This window comes from Varroa jacobsoni, unplaced genomic scaffold (assembly GCF_002532875.2).
Source record: "Varroa jacobsoni isolate VJ856 unplaced genomic scaffold, vjacob_1.0 contig00068, whole genome shotgun sequence".
Lineage (NCBI taxonomy): Eukaryota > Metazoa > Arthropoda > Arachnida > Mesostigmata > Varroidae > Varroa > Varroa jacobsoni.
This window is the reverse complement of record NW_019214405.1, coordinates 29,948-47,714: the sequence shown is the minus strand read 5'-3', so window position 1 is coordinate 47,714 and position 17,767 is coordinate 29,948. Positions and strand designations below refer to the sequence as shown.

At 41.2% G+C, this 17,767-nt stretch overlaps 1 protein-coding gene and 2 long non-coding RNA genes across 9 annotated transcripts; 2 read left to right on the top strand and 1 right to left on the bottom strand.

The window, feature by feature from the left end:
* Positions 1–1,831: 1,831 nt before the first annotated feature.
* On the bottom strand, positions 1,832–10,485 carry LOC147752091 (uncharacterized). Its single transcript, XR_015315052.1, has 2 exons — positions 10,397–10,485; positions 1,832–2,858 (listed from the first exon to the last, which is right to left on the bottom strand). It is a non-coding gene; the product is annotated as an uncharacterized LOC147752091 (long non-coding RNA).
* On the top strand, positions 4,451–8,645 carry LOC111270719 (uncharacterized). 2 transcript variants are annotated; one of them, XM_086972593.1, is made up of 5 exons: positions 4,451–4,814; positions 6,604–6,720; positions 7,025–7,399; positions 7,615–7,818; positions 8,392–8,645. In XM_086972593.1, exons 2-4 carry the CDS (start codon positions 6,608–6,610, stop codon positions 7,766–7,768), a joined length of 642 nt encoding a protein of 213 aa, XP_086828719.1. In that variant the 5' UTR covers positions 4,451–4,814; positions 6,604–6,607; the 3' UTR covers positions 7,769–7,818; positions 8,392–8,645. The 2 variants fall into 2 exon arrangements, with proteins under 2 accessions (XP_086828719.1, XP_086828718.1); XM_086972592.1 differs by having other exon boundaries at positions 6,598–6,720.
* A 787-nt stretch (positions 10,486–11,272) lies between the features above and the next one.
* On the top strand, positions 11,273–16,267 carry LOC147752090 (uncharacterized). Of its 6 annotated transcripts, none has more exons than XR_015315045.1 (4): positions 11,273–11,488; positions 14,410–14,480; positions 15,338–15,582; positions 15,914–16,267. It is a non-coding gene; the product is annotated as an uncharacterized LOC147752090 (long non-coding RNA). The 6 variants fall into 6 exon arrangements; XR_015315047.1 differs by having other exon boundaries at positions 11,354–11,488; positions 14,399–14,480; XR_015315050.1 differs by having other exon boundaries at positions 11,361–11,488; positions 15,338–15,577.
* Positions 16,268–17,767: the final 1,500 nt, after the last annotated feature.

Below are 17,767 nucleotides of genomic sequence, written 5' to 3'. Positions count from 1 at the left end.
TGTATTATTTGGCAATGTCAGCTACGTGGCGCGCGTATCGACCGCGTAATAAAAACAATAGAGTTAACATTGATATATGAAGTAGCACCGAACTTAATTTAATGCGTCGAATACATTTTGTTGCAAAATAGAATGAGCCGTCATCAAAGCGCACTACGCGGTTAACAAAAACTGAAGTAGTTGACATAACACACAAAATTGTTATTTTCTGTTGTTCATTGTCGCGGTTTAAATAAACGGGCCCGGTGTCATGTTTAAAACACGAGATTTATAATACGAGTGTCCAAAAAGTGTTCCTTATTTCAAAATATGCAATGTAGCTCTCACAAACCTATTTACGCATTGTATGAACGGCACTTCAGGTCTCCGCCGTAAATTCTCGGAGTATCAAAAGCTTCCAAAGCGGAAGTTTTCCAACGCGGTAGCCCCTTGTGGTACATTACTTCTTTTTAGTGACCGTTTCTGACACTCTTGAAGTACATTTTATGGAACTTGTCATCTATGCGTCTTAAAATAGATCTTTCAGCAGTACATACAGGAGACATTTGGTAAAAAAAAGATGAGTCTAGTGACTGTTGCTGCTCCTGCTCTGGATTCACTCATAAATGAAACAAAAGTAAGCAGAAGTCATATCAAGTTTTTCTTCTGTAAAACGGAATTGATCTTTATCTTTTACCGCAATAATTTAAAAATGCGGCCTACCTGTATTTTAAGAAATTGCTTGTTTCTATCGTATGCTACCCGGAATTCGCCTATATTTACTTTTTGGGCGCACTACCCGTATGCATGGAATCACCACTAACAGCGGACAGTTAGGAGAGTAAGTGAATCATCAATTGAATTGCGGGTGATTCAGTAATGTCTTTTTAGGTTGTACTCCACTTCTGTTTTATCTGTTCGTATGATTCCAAATGTTTCTTTTAGAATAATAAGAGAAGACAACGACACACAATCTGCAATTATTCTGGCACCGAGTCTGAAGTGCTGTACGATATGTGTCCCTAAACGATATTACCGCGTTTCAAAGATGGGCCGTATAACGAGACTACGCTTGGGGAATATATTATCATTGTTCACAAGATAAAGAAATCACTTGTATATACATTTTACATACGATTTATACTACTTAGCTAAATAATACTGACATGCGATACAAAGAACAAACAACATCGCCAGTCAGCGTTTGCTCTGCGCGGGGATCTACTTATTTCTTATAGGCAGCTGATTTATGGTTGAGCAACACCGGTGACCCTCTGCGCTCTATAAATACAATATTTTTTCTTTTATCAGGGCAGCTTGTCACTTCTTGCCATCCATTCGTCTGCCAAATTGAAGCATGCACCGAAGCATTTGGATAAAGCTTTTTGGTTGTTCACTATATCCGTATCGGAGACCCGTGAGCTGGGCGCAATAGCTGCACATTGCAAGCGTTCATATTGAATATGACGAGACTTGGGTATTAACTATTAAGGGTAAGATGTTTGGATTGGAGAAGAACGTCTAATGAATCAGAACGCTTCCTTAAATGTTGTCATCATAAACGTGGCTAGTAAACGACATTAGGCGCAAGCCATAACTTGTCACGCAGGGCCAGCACGGCAAATAAAGGTAAGATGCTTGAGTACGTCAACTCCGGAAAAATCGAGATGGGACATCTTCCTCTTCGTTATTTGCGAACTGCAAGGTATAAAGCATTTCACGGAAAAATTCGCTAAGTCCAAAAGCCACAAAGGTCATGATATCTATGTAACATATGTGAAATTCCCCGCACGCCGCAGAGATCGGTTAAGTACCTCAATTTCTGTAAATAAAAGGAAAATGACAAAAAACATGCGACAGTGTTATTGTTTTTGTTTATTTAGACTTGAAACAGAAAATATAGTTTTCCAACGGGCTTACGCCGTCTCATCCATTAGCTAACATCGCAACGTATGTATCCCTGAACATCGCCAGTAAATGGCTCCCGCTGAGTTGATGGCTAATAAAACACGTTTCGTTGCAAGCCATATTGAAAGCCAAACCAAAGAATGTCAAGAAAAAAACGAAAAAAATACCAAATCGTTACACTGGCGTGCAAGGTATGCTGAAATAAGACCTAAGAAAAATTTATCTACGCTTGCTTAGCTTTGTTTCTCGCAAAGGAAGCAAATTCATTCAAACTGATCGCCATTATCACCTTTTAACAGTAAACAAACACATTCTGATGTATCATTATGATCGAAGCTATGGTGTATCTCACTCTTCAAATTAAGTCTTCAAGCATAAGAGGAAATGTCTGGAAAACAAATGTTTTTATTATCTTTAGTTTTTTAATGTATTCTCCCTTATTTACTGTATGTTTACAAACTGCGGAAAATATATCAGACACTAGATTGACAGATCCATTATGTGTACCTGTTAATTTGCTTGCTGTGACCTCTTTACTTCATGCCTTTTACTTGTCATGGCTATACCTAGACCTACTGCGAAAGGTTCTTTACAGATTTTTTTGCATGGAGTTTTGAGTTGAAAATGTTGTCATTGTAACCTGCTATTTTCGGATGTACATAGGTTTCATGTGATGCCTTTACCTTGCCTAAACAGGATAAGAATTTATCTGTTGAAGGTACCCGATGCCACCTTAAAGCAAAGTGCTTTTAAAACCTGTTCGTCGCATTGAATGTGTTAAAATGCATAATTTTTTTGTTTCCAAGGATCGTTAGTTTATTACAGGTTAGAGCAAGCTAGATTTAGAACAGGTAGGTAAGGAAGGTCGAGAGACGGCCGATTGCGGTTGCTGCTGCGGCTAAGTATTCGATAGACATATTTGATTTTGCTGATTTGTTATGCATATGTATGTTATAGGCGTGGAACGTCACCTGAAAATAAAATAGCAAGGGGTTAGGTTCCTAGTATATGACGTGTGCCCATTTAAGGCACACGAATACGCTAATCTCCATTAAAAACCTTTAAACAATGATTGGCCACCCTGTAAATCCGTTACTGAAGTTAAGGTTTTCAGCACTGAGGTGAACGCAATTGGTTTGGAGCTCTCACGAGCCAGCCATCTGAAGCGATATTTATTTAACGGCTGTGCCGGTAGTAAAACTTCCAACAGTTAACATTAAACTGGTCACCCTCTACCATAAACAGTGCTTATATCAGTGAAAAAGAAAGCCTCTCTCGTACTTGAGTTAAAGCAACGAACTGCAATGGCACAATTAAGTTGCACTCTTGAAATCGTTGTCTGAAAGCTTTATCCAGTTGTTATAGTCACTGTCCAGCTTACATCTATTTAACAGCATTTCTGTACGAAACATGCATCAACATCTACAGCATGAACCCTAGTGCATGTGAATTTTCACAGAATATAAAAGCATTAGCAAAAATATATTTCATCTATCTGTCAGATCATACTTCTAGAATGAGTGTGCATTATTTCCATATAGTAGTTTTATGCATGTATGTCAATAGATACAATCGAGATAACTAAATAGCCTAGGAGATTTATGGTAGTTTACCACTAGACTTTGGGAAAAAAATATTAGCTACTGCTTGCAAGGTACAAACGTACATCCCGGTCAGGCTTCGAACAAAGTCTGACAAAAAATAGTAAAGTGTCTCTATCGTTCAATTTATAACCGAGATTCTCGGAACATCCAAGCCGAAACTCATCAATATTTATAACCTATTCAATCTCATTGCACTTTTATACTGGTTGATTAGCTTTTCAAAATATTTGCGCTGGGGAATGGCTGCAGCTTGACGGCAAATTAGATATTTCTTCCTATCATCCGGAATATGGGGAAATATAGCAGCAAAACGAACCTCGGTATTTCGCCTCGTCTATCATTGATTATTAAACTTGTAATATTAAATGATTCTGACGGACGATAGTGTTACTTATTCACTCAGCAAACGACAATGCCATAACTGAAAATGAACAGTTTAGCATCTAAATAAGTCATCACTATACAACAAACGAAATATGAATTTGTTTGTATTTTATAGAAACGGCTCATGTCATTAGCACTTGACTGGCGGCTAAGTGGATCATGCCGTTTGTTCTACACGACAAGTGCACAAACGATGTCTGCACGAGCGATTTAACTGCGATTAATGAAAATTTCCATCGTTATTAAGGATTTAATTGTTTTACCCACATTTAATTAACATAGGGTGTTTCAATTAATCTTACTGCGACCCCCCCCCCCCCGCCCAATTATCAAGTGCAATCGTAGATAATTAGGGCGATATTCGTTCCAACTTGCTTTTCTGTCTGTTTCGATTTCCTTTCGTCCGGTGAGTAAACAGGTTTTGCCTTTCACTTGGATATAGCAGGCAGCACGTAGCATGCATGTAAGCTTCGAGTGGCCGCGGTCAAAAATAGAAAAGATGTTTTCAGCGCCCTCTACGGAGGGCACCTTTTTTCAGCGGTCACGTCAGCGACTAGTCGTTGCTCTATATCGACACGTTCATGACTTGATCATTTCTTTTGCATCGAACTTCGATTAGGTTAAGAGCAAAGCAAGTAGGCCTATCTCATATGCGAACGGCTGAACGTGTTGCGATCATCGTGCAACTACTAGATAGCCTGCAGGTGCTCTTGTACGCGAGGGCCAAGAACTTTACATCTGATGTTATCGTTATTGTTGGCTTTGATGTCGCAGAAATAGTATTATTCGTTTCACATTGATTGATTTATATTGTCGCGGTTGGCCTGTCACTGTTGTCGTTAAGGCTAGTGCTGGTGGTCGTGCTCCTGCGCGTGAACTTACGTTACCCGGATCTTTTGTACATCGGTTGGCAGTTGTGACGCATACGCCAGACGTCGGGTAAGTTCACAATGGTCGTACGCTCACACGTATGCTTTATAGAGGTTTGGACAAACATCGAGATTACTGATATGTGATGAGAAGGTTTTCGATTGAACTTTTAAGCCTCAACGCATCGCACCGTTGTGTAAAGTAGAAAATGTCCCTCTTCACGTGTAAACTTGTCTATGTAATAAAAATAAGGATTGGTTCTATTTAATATTACGTGTCCATTCGAGAGGGTTGGATTGCAGAAGATCGTCACAATCAAAGAACTAAACACTGCAGAGCGTATATATGCATTGGACTCTTCGGATGATTGATTTGAGTCTAGGGTTCCAGTTGGACACTTACTCTGCGAATATGGGCGACCTATAACAAATACATGAACAGGTTTCCGAATAAACAATTATTTAAATTCTTCGATAAAAGTGAACTAACCGTGTTAGAAACAATATATGGGATGCAAATAACGAATTTTTCGCGAGTTTTACCACTGTACACTTACGAATTTTATAGCATTTCTTATAAATAGCACTAAAGTGTGGCAAAAAATCAGCTGACGACTCTAAATTGTACAATATGGGTTCTGAATTATTGAAAATGATTGATAACCTATAATTAGTAGTAATACAATCAGTAAACCTTAATACTTAGAGTATTAAGGTAACAATAAATTGTAATGCAGCATATAGTAGTGAATAAGACTGCCTGGTATAATTGCCATAGGAAAGTCGTGGCAGGGGGGTGATAGACTGACTTTCTATCTATTGTATTCAATATTGTATCATATCAATGCACAGTTCATTGACTACTCACACATACGATCGTACGTAAACTGTACTTACAATTAGTGAAAGTGTACATATATTTTCACAAACTTGAAAACGGACCTAATGGTTTCATGATTTTTTTCGTATATAGGCTTGACCTTTCTGTAATGGAAGTAATATGCCTAGGGGAAATGCTCGTTGTGCCAAAACCATAATTAAAAAATTTTCTATGATACACTGTATGACCGATTTTTTAAACAGTTCTTTCAACATCAGTTGAAATTTGTAGAAAATCGCTTGTTAAGCTCTACTTCAACAAGCTTAATTTTCGATTTCTTAAAAACTTAGCTTTTTCAATAAAAAATATGGCGGTGCGGTTGGCCCCAGTTAACGGTTCAGAATTTCTGAAGAAAAGCATATAAAGTTTCACATTGCTTACTCATTTAAGCGGTCATCATCAAGTGGTTTGACATTTAGAGGGAATTTAAATTCGAATTATAGTTCTGCCTCTTTTGTTTGAAACGAGTCAGCGGTGATACAGTAATGGCTTCATAGCAATGGGAGCGCAAGGTAAGGCTATAGGGATGAAACAGTAGATAATTAAAACACGATACTAAATTATCTGAACCAACTAACTATGCAATTGAAGAAATGTAATAGACTAGATAATTAAAGTAATCTGATCAAATTACCAGAACTGGGTGATGAGATGGCGCAGCACAAAAGCAATTCTGAATCGACTCAGGCGGTGCACATGGTCAACCGGAACTGGGTTATAGAAGAACCTCAAACATTCAATTATTATAGCATGCATATCAAGCTTCAATCACAATGTCAGTGTCGAACAAGTAAACGGGTAACTTCTTATACTCATATAATATTAAACAAATAAATACGTGCATAACTTTTTTAACTCGTGCAGTATCGAACGGCTAGAAAGTGCGTTGAGATTTCGAACTTACGCAAATACTGCAACAAGGTAGTGCTTAACGCCAATATGCCCCGTCTAGGCTAAAACATGCTTTCTGAAGTTTTAGGGCGATGTCGTTCATTCTGTGTGCCCACTGTCACTTCATGACACTCACCTCAAAGGGGCTAACTATTCATCTGCGAAGAAGACACGGAATTATCGCTCACAATCGACCACCAAGAAGGTACGACTGCGTTGCACCATTTAGCCTAAGAAGCAGTATACACAGATCTAAGATGACATACATGCAAACTGTTTGTGCACTTAAACAGAAATTTAGTATCTGTTGCCGTTAGATACGTTAACCAAGATATATTATATAATGTAATATAATATTTACTGCGTATGATTGTAGCGACGAACATGGCCAATATACTTGGCCTCGTGCTACGCACGACTCAACTCGCGTTCAAAATTATCCGAATGTGCACTTTTATTAGAGAAAGCATTTATTAACTTTTTATGATTTTGTTTTTATTGGTTTATAGGAAGACTATGCGCGCTCCACCGATCCGTCTAGCTAACTGTAGCATGCGTCGTGAAGCTTGGATGGAGCCTTTCGGCTGCGCAATCTGCAGATATCGATCGGCATCAAGTTCCGACCTGCGACAGCATTTTGACACTACGCATAAACAGTGTGCTAATCATTGGGTGGCAATACCTCGAACCTCGATATCTGCAATGGAACACAGCTTACCACGAGGTCGAGGGGCTTACACATCTCCTCCGGCGGTGGCCAGTAACGGAGGTCAGCATATTGCTATGGCACTCGATGTAGGTCCACCCGTTTCGGGCACTTCGAAGATGCACTTCCCCGCCGAACCGCTGTACGGCCATACAGGACAGATCCTCGGGTGGAAGAGGTAAACGTACGATGTGTGTATTGGTCTGTTTATGATAAAACGTATCGACCAAACCCTGTTCTTACAGCAGACTTACATTTATTTGTAACTTTTAGTTGACGGAAACAACACATAATTGACTTGTACTACCTATTCTAAACTTAGAATCATTTGTCATAAAACAACGAGTGGTTTTGGGCTCCGTTTATTAAAATACGATTTGCCGTACTTTGCAGGCCAACAAAGCCACAGCTGCCATCACAGTCAGAGGGTCCTCTGGTATACAGCCAGCAGAAGGCCATGCTTTCACCTAAGCAAAGTCACTCTTCTCGATCGCAGCAGCAGCAGCAGCATCAGGTCTGCGAGGGGCAACACTTAGAGGAAGACTAACGCTTTATGTTTAGGCGTCAGTCCATGGTGTGCGTTCATTTTTTCGAGCGGTAGGTTTTTGATGATTACGATATGCAGTAAACGCTTAGAGCATCAATAAACATCTAATGCGGAATAGAGGTGAGAGAAACGTTCTCGCAGTCAGAACAAAGTTTGTCCTCATAGACGTTGACTGGTTAAGCCCACACGAGACGTTACGTGCGTTACCCAACCTGTATACCGTTTTGCATGGTTTATTCGCGTTTTTACCCTTAAATGAGCATAGTCTTTCATGATACGCAGCTGCAAACGGGTGGAGTACCAGGGTACTTCTAGTCAAAGCTCCTACGTAGTGCTCCGAATATCGCTATTGCTTTTTGGCCTTAACAACTATTGGCTTTAATTGTATCTGCCTCTTTCTTTTTCTTATTATTATTTTGATATATAGAGCTTGCGCTGAATAAAACCTATGAGACACACAACAATGTCGTTTTTTGTCGTGTGCATTGTTTGTCTGTAAAACAGTTACAGCTCCCGTTACTCTATTCATTATTATCATTTCATTATCGATACATCCATTGAATTTATCTCCATTTCACAATGGTTCGAAATTTATAATGGCGTACGTTACTTGTCGTTTTCAGGCGCTCGATGCAAGTTGACAGAGATGAGATCGAAAAGGTGCAAAATGACGATTACTTTTCTTCTAGTCAGAACCTCAAGTGCGCCGCGTGTACTGCAAGACAGTGCATCCATCCATAGACAACCACATAAATATATTTTATTTGTATTAATAGATTAAAATATTTTTGTACATTATCAATATCTCATATGTTCTCAAGAATGATCATACATTATAATAGTAGATATAATAAACGACTTTCTCGTTACAAAATCATTGTGGGGTGCTCTGCTTTCCTAGAGTCATTCACCTCAGTATCCTAGGGACGCAGAACTGGACGCTTTTTCTCCGTTACAATCTTATGCAGGCTTGCACGGTTACAGTGGGGGGTGGCTCAAGCCCCACAAATGACTTATGCTACACGACAGGTGTAATGAAATAATAATCCTCTTGAAATGGTTTGTAGAACGGCACTTTGTACCTAAATTTATTTCTAGACCAATCGCTGATCCTGTGTTTACAGTTCAGATATTAGGCTCAAGAGAAACATTAAAGCGTAGTGATTTAATTAAGCGTTCGCTCGAGGTATGGTAAGTATTTTGTGAAGTTTTTGGAATTGCGCTTCTCAGTGTCGCCGAATTGCTCGAAAACAACTTTTTAAACACTAAACTAAATTCGTTCAGTCCGATGTATATATATTATAAATTATATAAATTATTTATGCATAAGCTATCTATATATTACGTGAAAATGCATCGAGCTCTGCCAACAATTTATGGTGACGGTCTTCCCACGTAAGTTATACGTCAGAGTATAGCAGAGCCTCAATATACATATAGCAAAAGTCATTGGTCTGAAGTTTTCAAGCCATTTTTCTTGTGTTTAGACTCATGTTGAGTGCAAGTCTAATAAATCATGTGCCTCTGCTCCATAAAACCCGGCTAGAAGCGTTTCCATCTTACGCAATGTGCTCGCCATATTCATGTTTGTTTGTGTACTACAGTTACATTGAGTCCACTTTTTTGGAAGTGGTATAGATACATGCACAGAAGTCGGATAAATTCGAAATGGCCTGGCTGGTTGATCAATCTTTAAGAAGTTGAGCTTCCGGTGCCGCGCGACTGTTTGCATGGAGACGTCTGACTGCATGAGGTTTTACTGTCTCAGAAAAGCGCATCACTAATAATGTATGTGATAATGAGTGAAAGATATCATGATCTTTCACTCATTACCATTATCGAGTATCGATGCAGAAGCTTTTCACTGTTACTTTTTATTTTGTCGATAGAAAGCCGCCACCATAATCAGTGAATGTATAGAAGAAGTTCATTCATTGAAGTTGGAAGGAAATTTGCTAATAAATGAAAACTCAAATAAAAACTATGAAGGATACGAATGATAAATAGAAACGCATCGAGCTCTTCGAAGGGGTTGCTAACTCGCTCGCTCGCTGACAGTTTTCAAAAACGAGCTTCCTCAGTAATTATTTCGTAAGTAAAATGACTCTAAAACTATATGCATTGTAGCTGCAAGTTATAACGTTAATTTTTCTTTGAAGACTATGTGCTACCTAGGTTTACAAGCAGTTAGAAAGAATCGCACACCTCTAATTCAAGGAACGATGCTGAAGAAATTGCTACTTCCATGCACTGGGTTAGCCGGACGCTAATTAGCATATTCGTAAACATTTTTACATACACTCAGCTTATTTTACACGTGATAGTAAATAACATTTGATTTTTTAAAAATATCATAAGTAAACATGTTAGAGCTGTAGGTTTGAATGGTTGATTCGCTCTTACAAAATCAGACATCTAGTGTACGCCAAATTGCTGGAGAAGCCACAAGGCGTAAGCCTGTGGCAGGCGTATTGACGTTGAGAAAGAAGGGCTATAATTGAATAGCACGAGATCTCGATGCGTCCTAATTTAGTCCTTAGCAATCACTATTTTCTTACGTAATCATCACAACATTCTTTCCGTAACGAGATATATTTATCGGTTCTTCGATTAAATCTTAATACGCACCAAAACCGTCTCTTCTGTCAAAGCTGCCAAATTATTGCCATTGTTCCTAATTTGCTTCCGTGATAAACTTTTCCCTGTCGAGAGCTTCAATTCGTTTATGCGCGAATGGAATAACGGTAAATACACCAGATCTATCTGCCATTGCCTTGCGCCCTTGCTGCTGGAAGCCTCACGGAGTGGACAGCAACTAAATGACAATACAAAAGCCCCGCAACGGAATAAACGCAGGGTTCCCTCGCGTCACGCCTCCGAACGATCGATCGATCGACTGGAGTTGAACGAAGTGAGCGAAAACCGTCGGTCGATCGGTCAGTGATATTCATCCATGCTGTCCACGGAGTTTGTTCGAATGGGGTGTGTTGGACCGACGGCAGCGGCGGCGGCGGCGCCGCCGGCTGTGGGAAGAGCGCCGACCCACGGGGCTACGACCGAGAGAAGGGTCGTTAGCCTGTTCCGAGCGGTACAGTTCGACCTGATACGGCCTGCGCCGTGTCAGAGTTGTAGAGAGAGAGCGAAAGCAGAGTAAGCGAGTAGGTGTCTATCTGTCGGTTAGTGTCGCCGTTTGTTGGGTGAGCTGGACGAGACTATGTCTAACGTTCGGTCTCGGTAGAGAGCAGAGTGCGGCATGCAAGCTGCTTTTCTCGGCCTCGTCTGTCCGTCTGTATGTAGGTCTGCCGCTGGGTCCTCCGGTGCTCCTCGTCGCCCTACCGCTACTCCTGCTACAGCTATTGGCATAGGCGGTAGTTTGTAAGCTGTAGTAGCTGCAAGGCTGTGAGTGCAGAGACTATAGCAGCAGTCTGTTGGGGGACATGGCGCTAGCAGCGGCCCCCATTACTACGAGGAATACTAACATGGCGGCTGAAATTCGTCGTCTGCAAGACGAAGAACGAGGCAAGAATCATAGTCCATAGCAGTATACCGTCATAGTATAATCATAGTTGTGTCGTACCGCCGCCGCCGCCGCCTGCTACTGTACGAGAACCGAGCGTGCGCTGGTGGTGTCCTGATGACTGGCCGTCACCAGGGGCGCCCCACTCAGCACCAGCCAGCCGAGAACCGAACAGCCACGGTGCAGCAGTCCACCATAACCAGGTAAGTGTGCGTGATAGACGCGAGCGACAAAGGAAACGGATATGAGCCGAAGTCGATTTGCAGAAACAGCTGCTGCACAACTGCCCATAAATTTGCACGTCGCTGGGTTCACTTGTCGCACTAGCAAACGCTCCGGAAGCACGGATATCTCTTTTGACGAACAATAAACGGCCGGCTGAGAAAATTTGACGTTTGGTGAGTGTATATGTATCTGGTTAGAGAGGCACAGGTTTAAACAGTGAAGCGGTAACAGTGAGTTTTGTGTGGGATGGACGGATTTACATTTGAACTCAATAAAGGCAGGGTTAAGGGTGTCTGAGTAGACGATTCGGTCCGAAAGCTTTGTCCATAATGTAAACAAAGCGAACAGCAAGCTGTTCAGCTGGAGCTAATGAATAAGAAGCAATTAGCCCAGATGGAAGGTATAACGCAGCTATGGCCGAATAGCCTAGGCCCAGTTGACTAATGCTTTCGAGGCTGCAGAGGATGAAACAGGACCAAAAAATTCCCGTTCAGCGTGTTCTAACTGCGAAAATTCAAGCGGTCACTAGGTTCACTGGGTAGTCGAGTTGCCTAATGGCAACAGCTACTCCTAATGGAGTAGCTGTTTATAGCTTTGTCCAGTTGTTAGCCTTATTGCCGTATAAACCACCACTCGGTCTGTGACTGGTAGAAGGCTGATAAGATAAGAATCGGGAACAGAGAGAATGTTGGGAAGATAGCTTACTCCAGTGTTCAGGGGGACTTGCAGAAATCAGAATTTTTATTAGTTTTAGAACGTACTGGGGTCGATTGAGACGCAAAGTCAAATTTAAAACTCAACAGTGTGATACTTTAACCTTAAGATGGGACACCCAACAGCATATTAGTGACCAGAATGTGAAAGCACCACGTCGAAGTTACTTCAAGAGGCACTTAAAGCAGCTATACCCCATAAGGTGCCGTTAGTCCGTCAGTTACAACAGGCGTCGACAATCTTGAAGTTAGCAAGGGTTAGTAAAACTGGTTTTTGCCGCAGAATGCACGAAACTCAATAAAGACCGGACACTTTTTAAAAACTGAGAGGCATCGGTTGTCAACACAGCTTTATATAGTGCACTATTTTGCTGTGTTTGGATGATGCATATTTTAGATTCGTTAGTAAGGTACGCGTGTGGGGGGGCGAAATGAATTGGATTTGTTGAAGAGAGAAAGGAAAAAAGTGGCAAACCACATAGTTCTCTCAACGAAACCCGTTCACCTTTCTTCTTTCAATAATAGAATTGACTGAAAGGCTGCCCGACGTGTCATGATACGATCTACTATCTTAATCGGGGTCAGCCGACATTCTCTTTGCTACCAAGGCTACGTGGAGGTATCCTGCAGTGCCCCCTGGGAACCACCAACCTCCAAAAGCCATCGTGCATTATACGAGTAGGACTCCAGAGCTGCGCGTGCGGTAGACCCAAGCAAACATGCGATCTAATGGAATATTAGCGGTAATAACGGTTACTGCAGGAAAAAAATAGAGTTAGGGCATTCCAGTGCATGTAAATTCCATGACCCTTCAGCGTGGAAAATGGCGATTATCTAACATGCATAGACATATTTATAGAAGCACGTTTTGACAAACTGGATGTACCTACCATTGGAATATATTGGAACCTACCATAGCATTGTGAAATGCACAGAGACAAAACGCAAATGACGCGGGCTACTGAGGAAAGTTGTCGATTGTAGGTTTTCGGTATGAGCTATGGAAACAAAAACCAGCAGAAGTTGAGTGAATCGCAGCTTTTCAGAGATCCAAAATGGCGGCAAATAAAAGCAGTCTTTTTTTTGCTTCACGAAGATAAACATTTCTGTCAATTAATTTCGGAGCAATAAATGATATTTTTGCAGGCAATTATCATACCCTAACAAATACTGCTATTTAAAGCAACAACTATACCTTTGAAGGTTTTTGGATTTACAGATATTGATTCGTTTGACGATATGATAGCTACCCATATTTCTATAGATTTTGATGGTGCTTATGTCTTAGTCCGTCCAATAATCTAATGGTCGATATCAGTGCGAAATTGATATAATTCTGAATGGAACGCGAACCGCCAACACGTGTCCTGCGGCAGAGAGCGGACGTAAATAATCTATGGCTAAATACACATTCATTGCTACAGCTTACAAGAATTTTGGATGAAGCTGGGCGGGTTAGATAGCTTCATACGAACACCTTCTACCAGACCCGTCCGCGGCTCTACAACCATGCAGGCCATTTTAGGTACTTGAAAATCAAAACGGAATAAAGTTAACCGTCTGCAGAATTGAACGTCCAAAATATTGGGTTAGCAGTTATTCTACTAGAGAAAAAAAGTGATGTAAAGTTATAACATGCTAAAGTTGCGCATTGCCCAATAGCCGAAACTTACTCGTGTGCGACCGCTGTTGTTCTCGTTGCTAAACCTCTAGGTATACAGTAACCCGATTAAGCGAAGGGTTGCGTTAGGCGCTAGTCGGCGATTTTGAAGTACCCAACATGGCCTGAACGGTAGTAGAGCCGCGGAAGGGTCTAGTGGAGAGCGTTCATATGAGGCTATGTAACGCGTCCAGCTTAATCCCAGAATAACTATAAAAAAAAAAAAGCAAAGCCCATCTAGCGACATGTAGGCTGTCGTCTGTCGACGACAGAAAATGTATACTTGACAGTTTTCAGCAACGGCGAAGCCTATTAACTGTACATGTTTACTGCCGTAGTGATGAAGTAGAGTCGTTGGTGCCGGTGATCCGCAGCGAACTTTTGCAGTTAAAATAATCTATAGTTAAAATGATTAATGGTCGCTATTGGATTTATAGCGTTATTTATGGCATAGCAAATCGTAATGTGTTCAGAAATGTTTCAAATTTTACGTTGCTCTATCTGATATCGTTAAGTATTGTTTCAGGCGACTGGCCTCTAGCACGAGACGAAGTGCGGCTGCTTCTGGTTGTGAACATGCACCACTTCCAGGTGTTTGTAAGTTCTGTAGACAAACATCTTTCTACTGAGCGACTACGGAATTAGTCGCGCATATAATGAGCACGAACGCGTTACTCTTTTCTGCCATTCGCAGATTAATCGTCTGTTTGAAACGTGGACTCTACGTTCTAGCCGGAGGGCAAAGGGCAAACCTCATATCAGAACAGACACCTGAGGCTAAGCGATGACATAAACACACCTATGCCGACTCAAAAAAAATCACTTTTTTTTCTTCCGTTTCATTTTACCTGTCGCGTAATATATGTCGCTGGCGGGACTTGTATCCTTTTCGGCGAAGGGCCTAAATAAACCCTAATTCGAAGAACAACATAGAGTTTAGCTAGTGACGGCGAACGACAAGCCTTCTCTAGCCGCAATAAACGACACGTAGGCGAAATATCGTTTTCTCTCAACACAAACTGTACAGTCAAATATGTCTATTATTAATGCGTGATCACTGTACCACACGGTCAGTTATGTTAAATCATATATGGTATATAAAAATAAGCAGGTCTTCCAGGACGATAAAAATTTACACACGATAGGAAACACCAGATTATGGGTAGGTATTACGTGTATCAACCACATATTGTATATTTCGTTCTGCAGTCACGAAAGCCTTACTATTACAGACATCGATGTTAATAGATTCTTCAAGCCACCTTCACACGCAAGCAAGAACACACTGACACGCGGGCGTGCCCCATGTGTACTATATTTAATTAAAAATATATTGTCCGTCCCCTTTCCTGTCAAATCTAACACATGTTTTCTATTTGGTAACTGCTTGATAAAGATTTTAGGCGTTGCATTTTTTTTTACTAGAATATGCCTCGTTGTCTCTATTGATTTAGGGGCAGAATTAATAAGCAGTCGCGAACGAGCTGATCTGCCAAAACATTCCGTGTCGCTCTAAAAAGTCCATCTAAATCCGTCGTGTTAGGCTTCGACACAAAATAGAAACCAACAACACGACTGACAGTGACGAAACCCCTGGCATCGAACGGACCCCCACAAAAACGGAAATATCCGCCCGGAGACAGGCTGCTGCCTGCAGCGCAACGAGCTCTGATGCGACTCAACCTACCTAAGACGTATAGTAAATAGGAATGACTCATAAATGTTTGGGTTTCTTTGCTATTTTAATTTTGCCAATTAGATCGTTTAAATAATATTCACTACGAGCGAAACACTAGGCATTAATGAATGAATATAGTTTCATTCACAGTTACGATCATCATCGTTATATTTGTTTGTATGAGAAAACCCGGTGCCTAACGTTAGTAGCGCAATACGTTATATGCGACCTTATGCCACCATACATATGCAAGTTCGCAGCTTACATATGTGTTAAAATTAACAAACGGAGCCAAACACTATTGCCTTCCATTATCAGTAGAAAGTAACTAAACAAAATTTGTTTACTTTAGGTTAAAAATGCTTATGCACCACCTAGGACCTGACTGCGAACCTTGTTGGTCGCAACAAGTATCGAGATAGATTGAACTGCTATTGAATGCGAGTATGTACAGAAGGAATACTGTATCGGCCCGAAGCTTTCGGATTATCCACTCTGGCTAAATGATGGTAATGTAGGTAAAGCCAGTTGTCTGAACCGCCTAAATATTATGTGTTTGATCGATCGATAGTCTCGGATTGACTTCGACTTGCTCGCCGACATAATCAAACATCAGCTGCGTAACCAGACCACCTTGTCCATTCGTCCAGTGTATGCGTTGCCCTGTGCAACCAGTGGGTCGTATGGAATAAACGTTTGCATTGCAACCCGGACGGCGAGAAGCTTCTGATGTTATTCCGAAATTGCGAGGGAGGGAATATGTATATATAGGGTGCAATATAACCCAATGATGGTTACGTGTGCGGTAGTCGTTAACATGAAAGACGCTAGTCGCAGGGGATGACCATAGGTATGACACCAGATTAATAGCAGGTAAGGGCCAGTAAGCTGTTGGTCTATTTCTTAACGTTGCTTTAATACCCTTCCCTCCATTAAGGAGAATGAATATGGAAGTTTAGAGATCGCCACAACAGGTCCTGAAGCAGCCCACTATGAAAGGTTTGACATAGAAAGATTAGAAAATGCGTGCATAGATTCCATAATCAGAAGAGTTAACAAACCATATGACTATAGGTCCTCTGTGACATTCTTATATCAGGTTCGTTCGGAGTGTTCTAACCTTTCGGCTCGATAATCGATGCTCCTTCGACCAAAATCTTCGCTCTTGATATCTCGAGGTTAGGGTCGAGTTCCCTCCCAAGGAAAAGATACATTGGGGTTTGGACATAAGAGGAGGTGCTGAACGTACTTCGCTACGAAATTGTAATTAGGACGTGAGGGAATCATTCTCCTTAACACCATGATTCCTTATAGTCCATGCTGTAGCCAGATGCAAACCTTCGAAAGAGTTACCTTCCTGAGTGCGACAACTACGACAATGCTGGCTTTCGAAAATTCTTTAGCAGTTGGAGCAGCGATGGTATAAATACGTATGTCGAATTGGGCCCCCGAAAATCACATTGCTTACGGAATTATGAAAAATACTGCTTTTTCGACACCATTTAATTAATTGTTTTAATTAGAGTCAGCTATTCGACAGGTGAGAAAGTTCTCTTTCACGTCCAGCGTGACAGGAATAACAGTCATTAACGCAAGACAATACCGCGAGCCGAAAGCCAAGCTCCATTCATTAGCGATGCGTCGCTGAATCGGATACGGCAAATCTGGATACATTTGGTTCGTGTGACACATCATATGGAACAAGTTAGTTATTTAATGATTAATTCATACTCCACACTGAATAGTAACCCAATGGATTGCCGACGGCAGTCATAGCGCGCCTTAGCAGTTTCCTTCGGATCTGCTTATGTGATGCCCGTCATCAAGGACTAGACCTTCATGAAGTCACAAACAAAGCAAGAAGTTCTAAACAACTACTGTAGCTGTTAACAATATGCAGAATCTCCAACTCTCTGACGAAGTGTGTTTACGCTCGCGTTCGAACTCAGGCCAACGTTCAGCACGCAGATGTATAACCCTCTACTCCACTATGGGAACTCAACAAGCTTGTACAAAACGTACGGTCTAGGCTCTTTTAGGTAGAGCGTACATTTTGTACGAGCTGCATATTTACGAGCAGAAAAGTATTCTACGCGACGTAAGCTAATGCTTTTTCTGTTTTCTAATAAAATATACATTACACTTTAGTATGCGTTGCTGAAAGAGGTGCGGGCGCTACTAATTCTCAAGTGCTTAATCCTGCTGA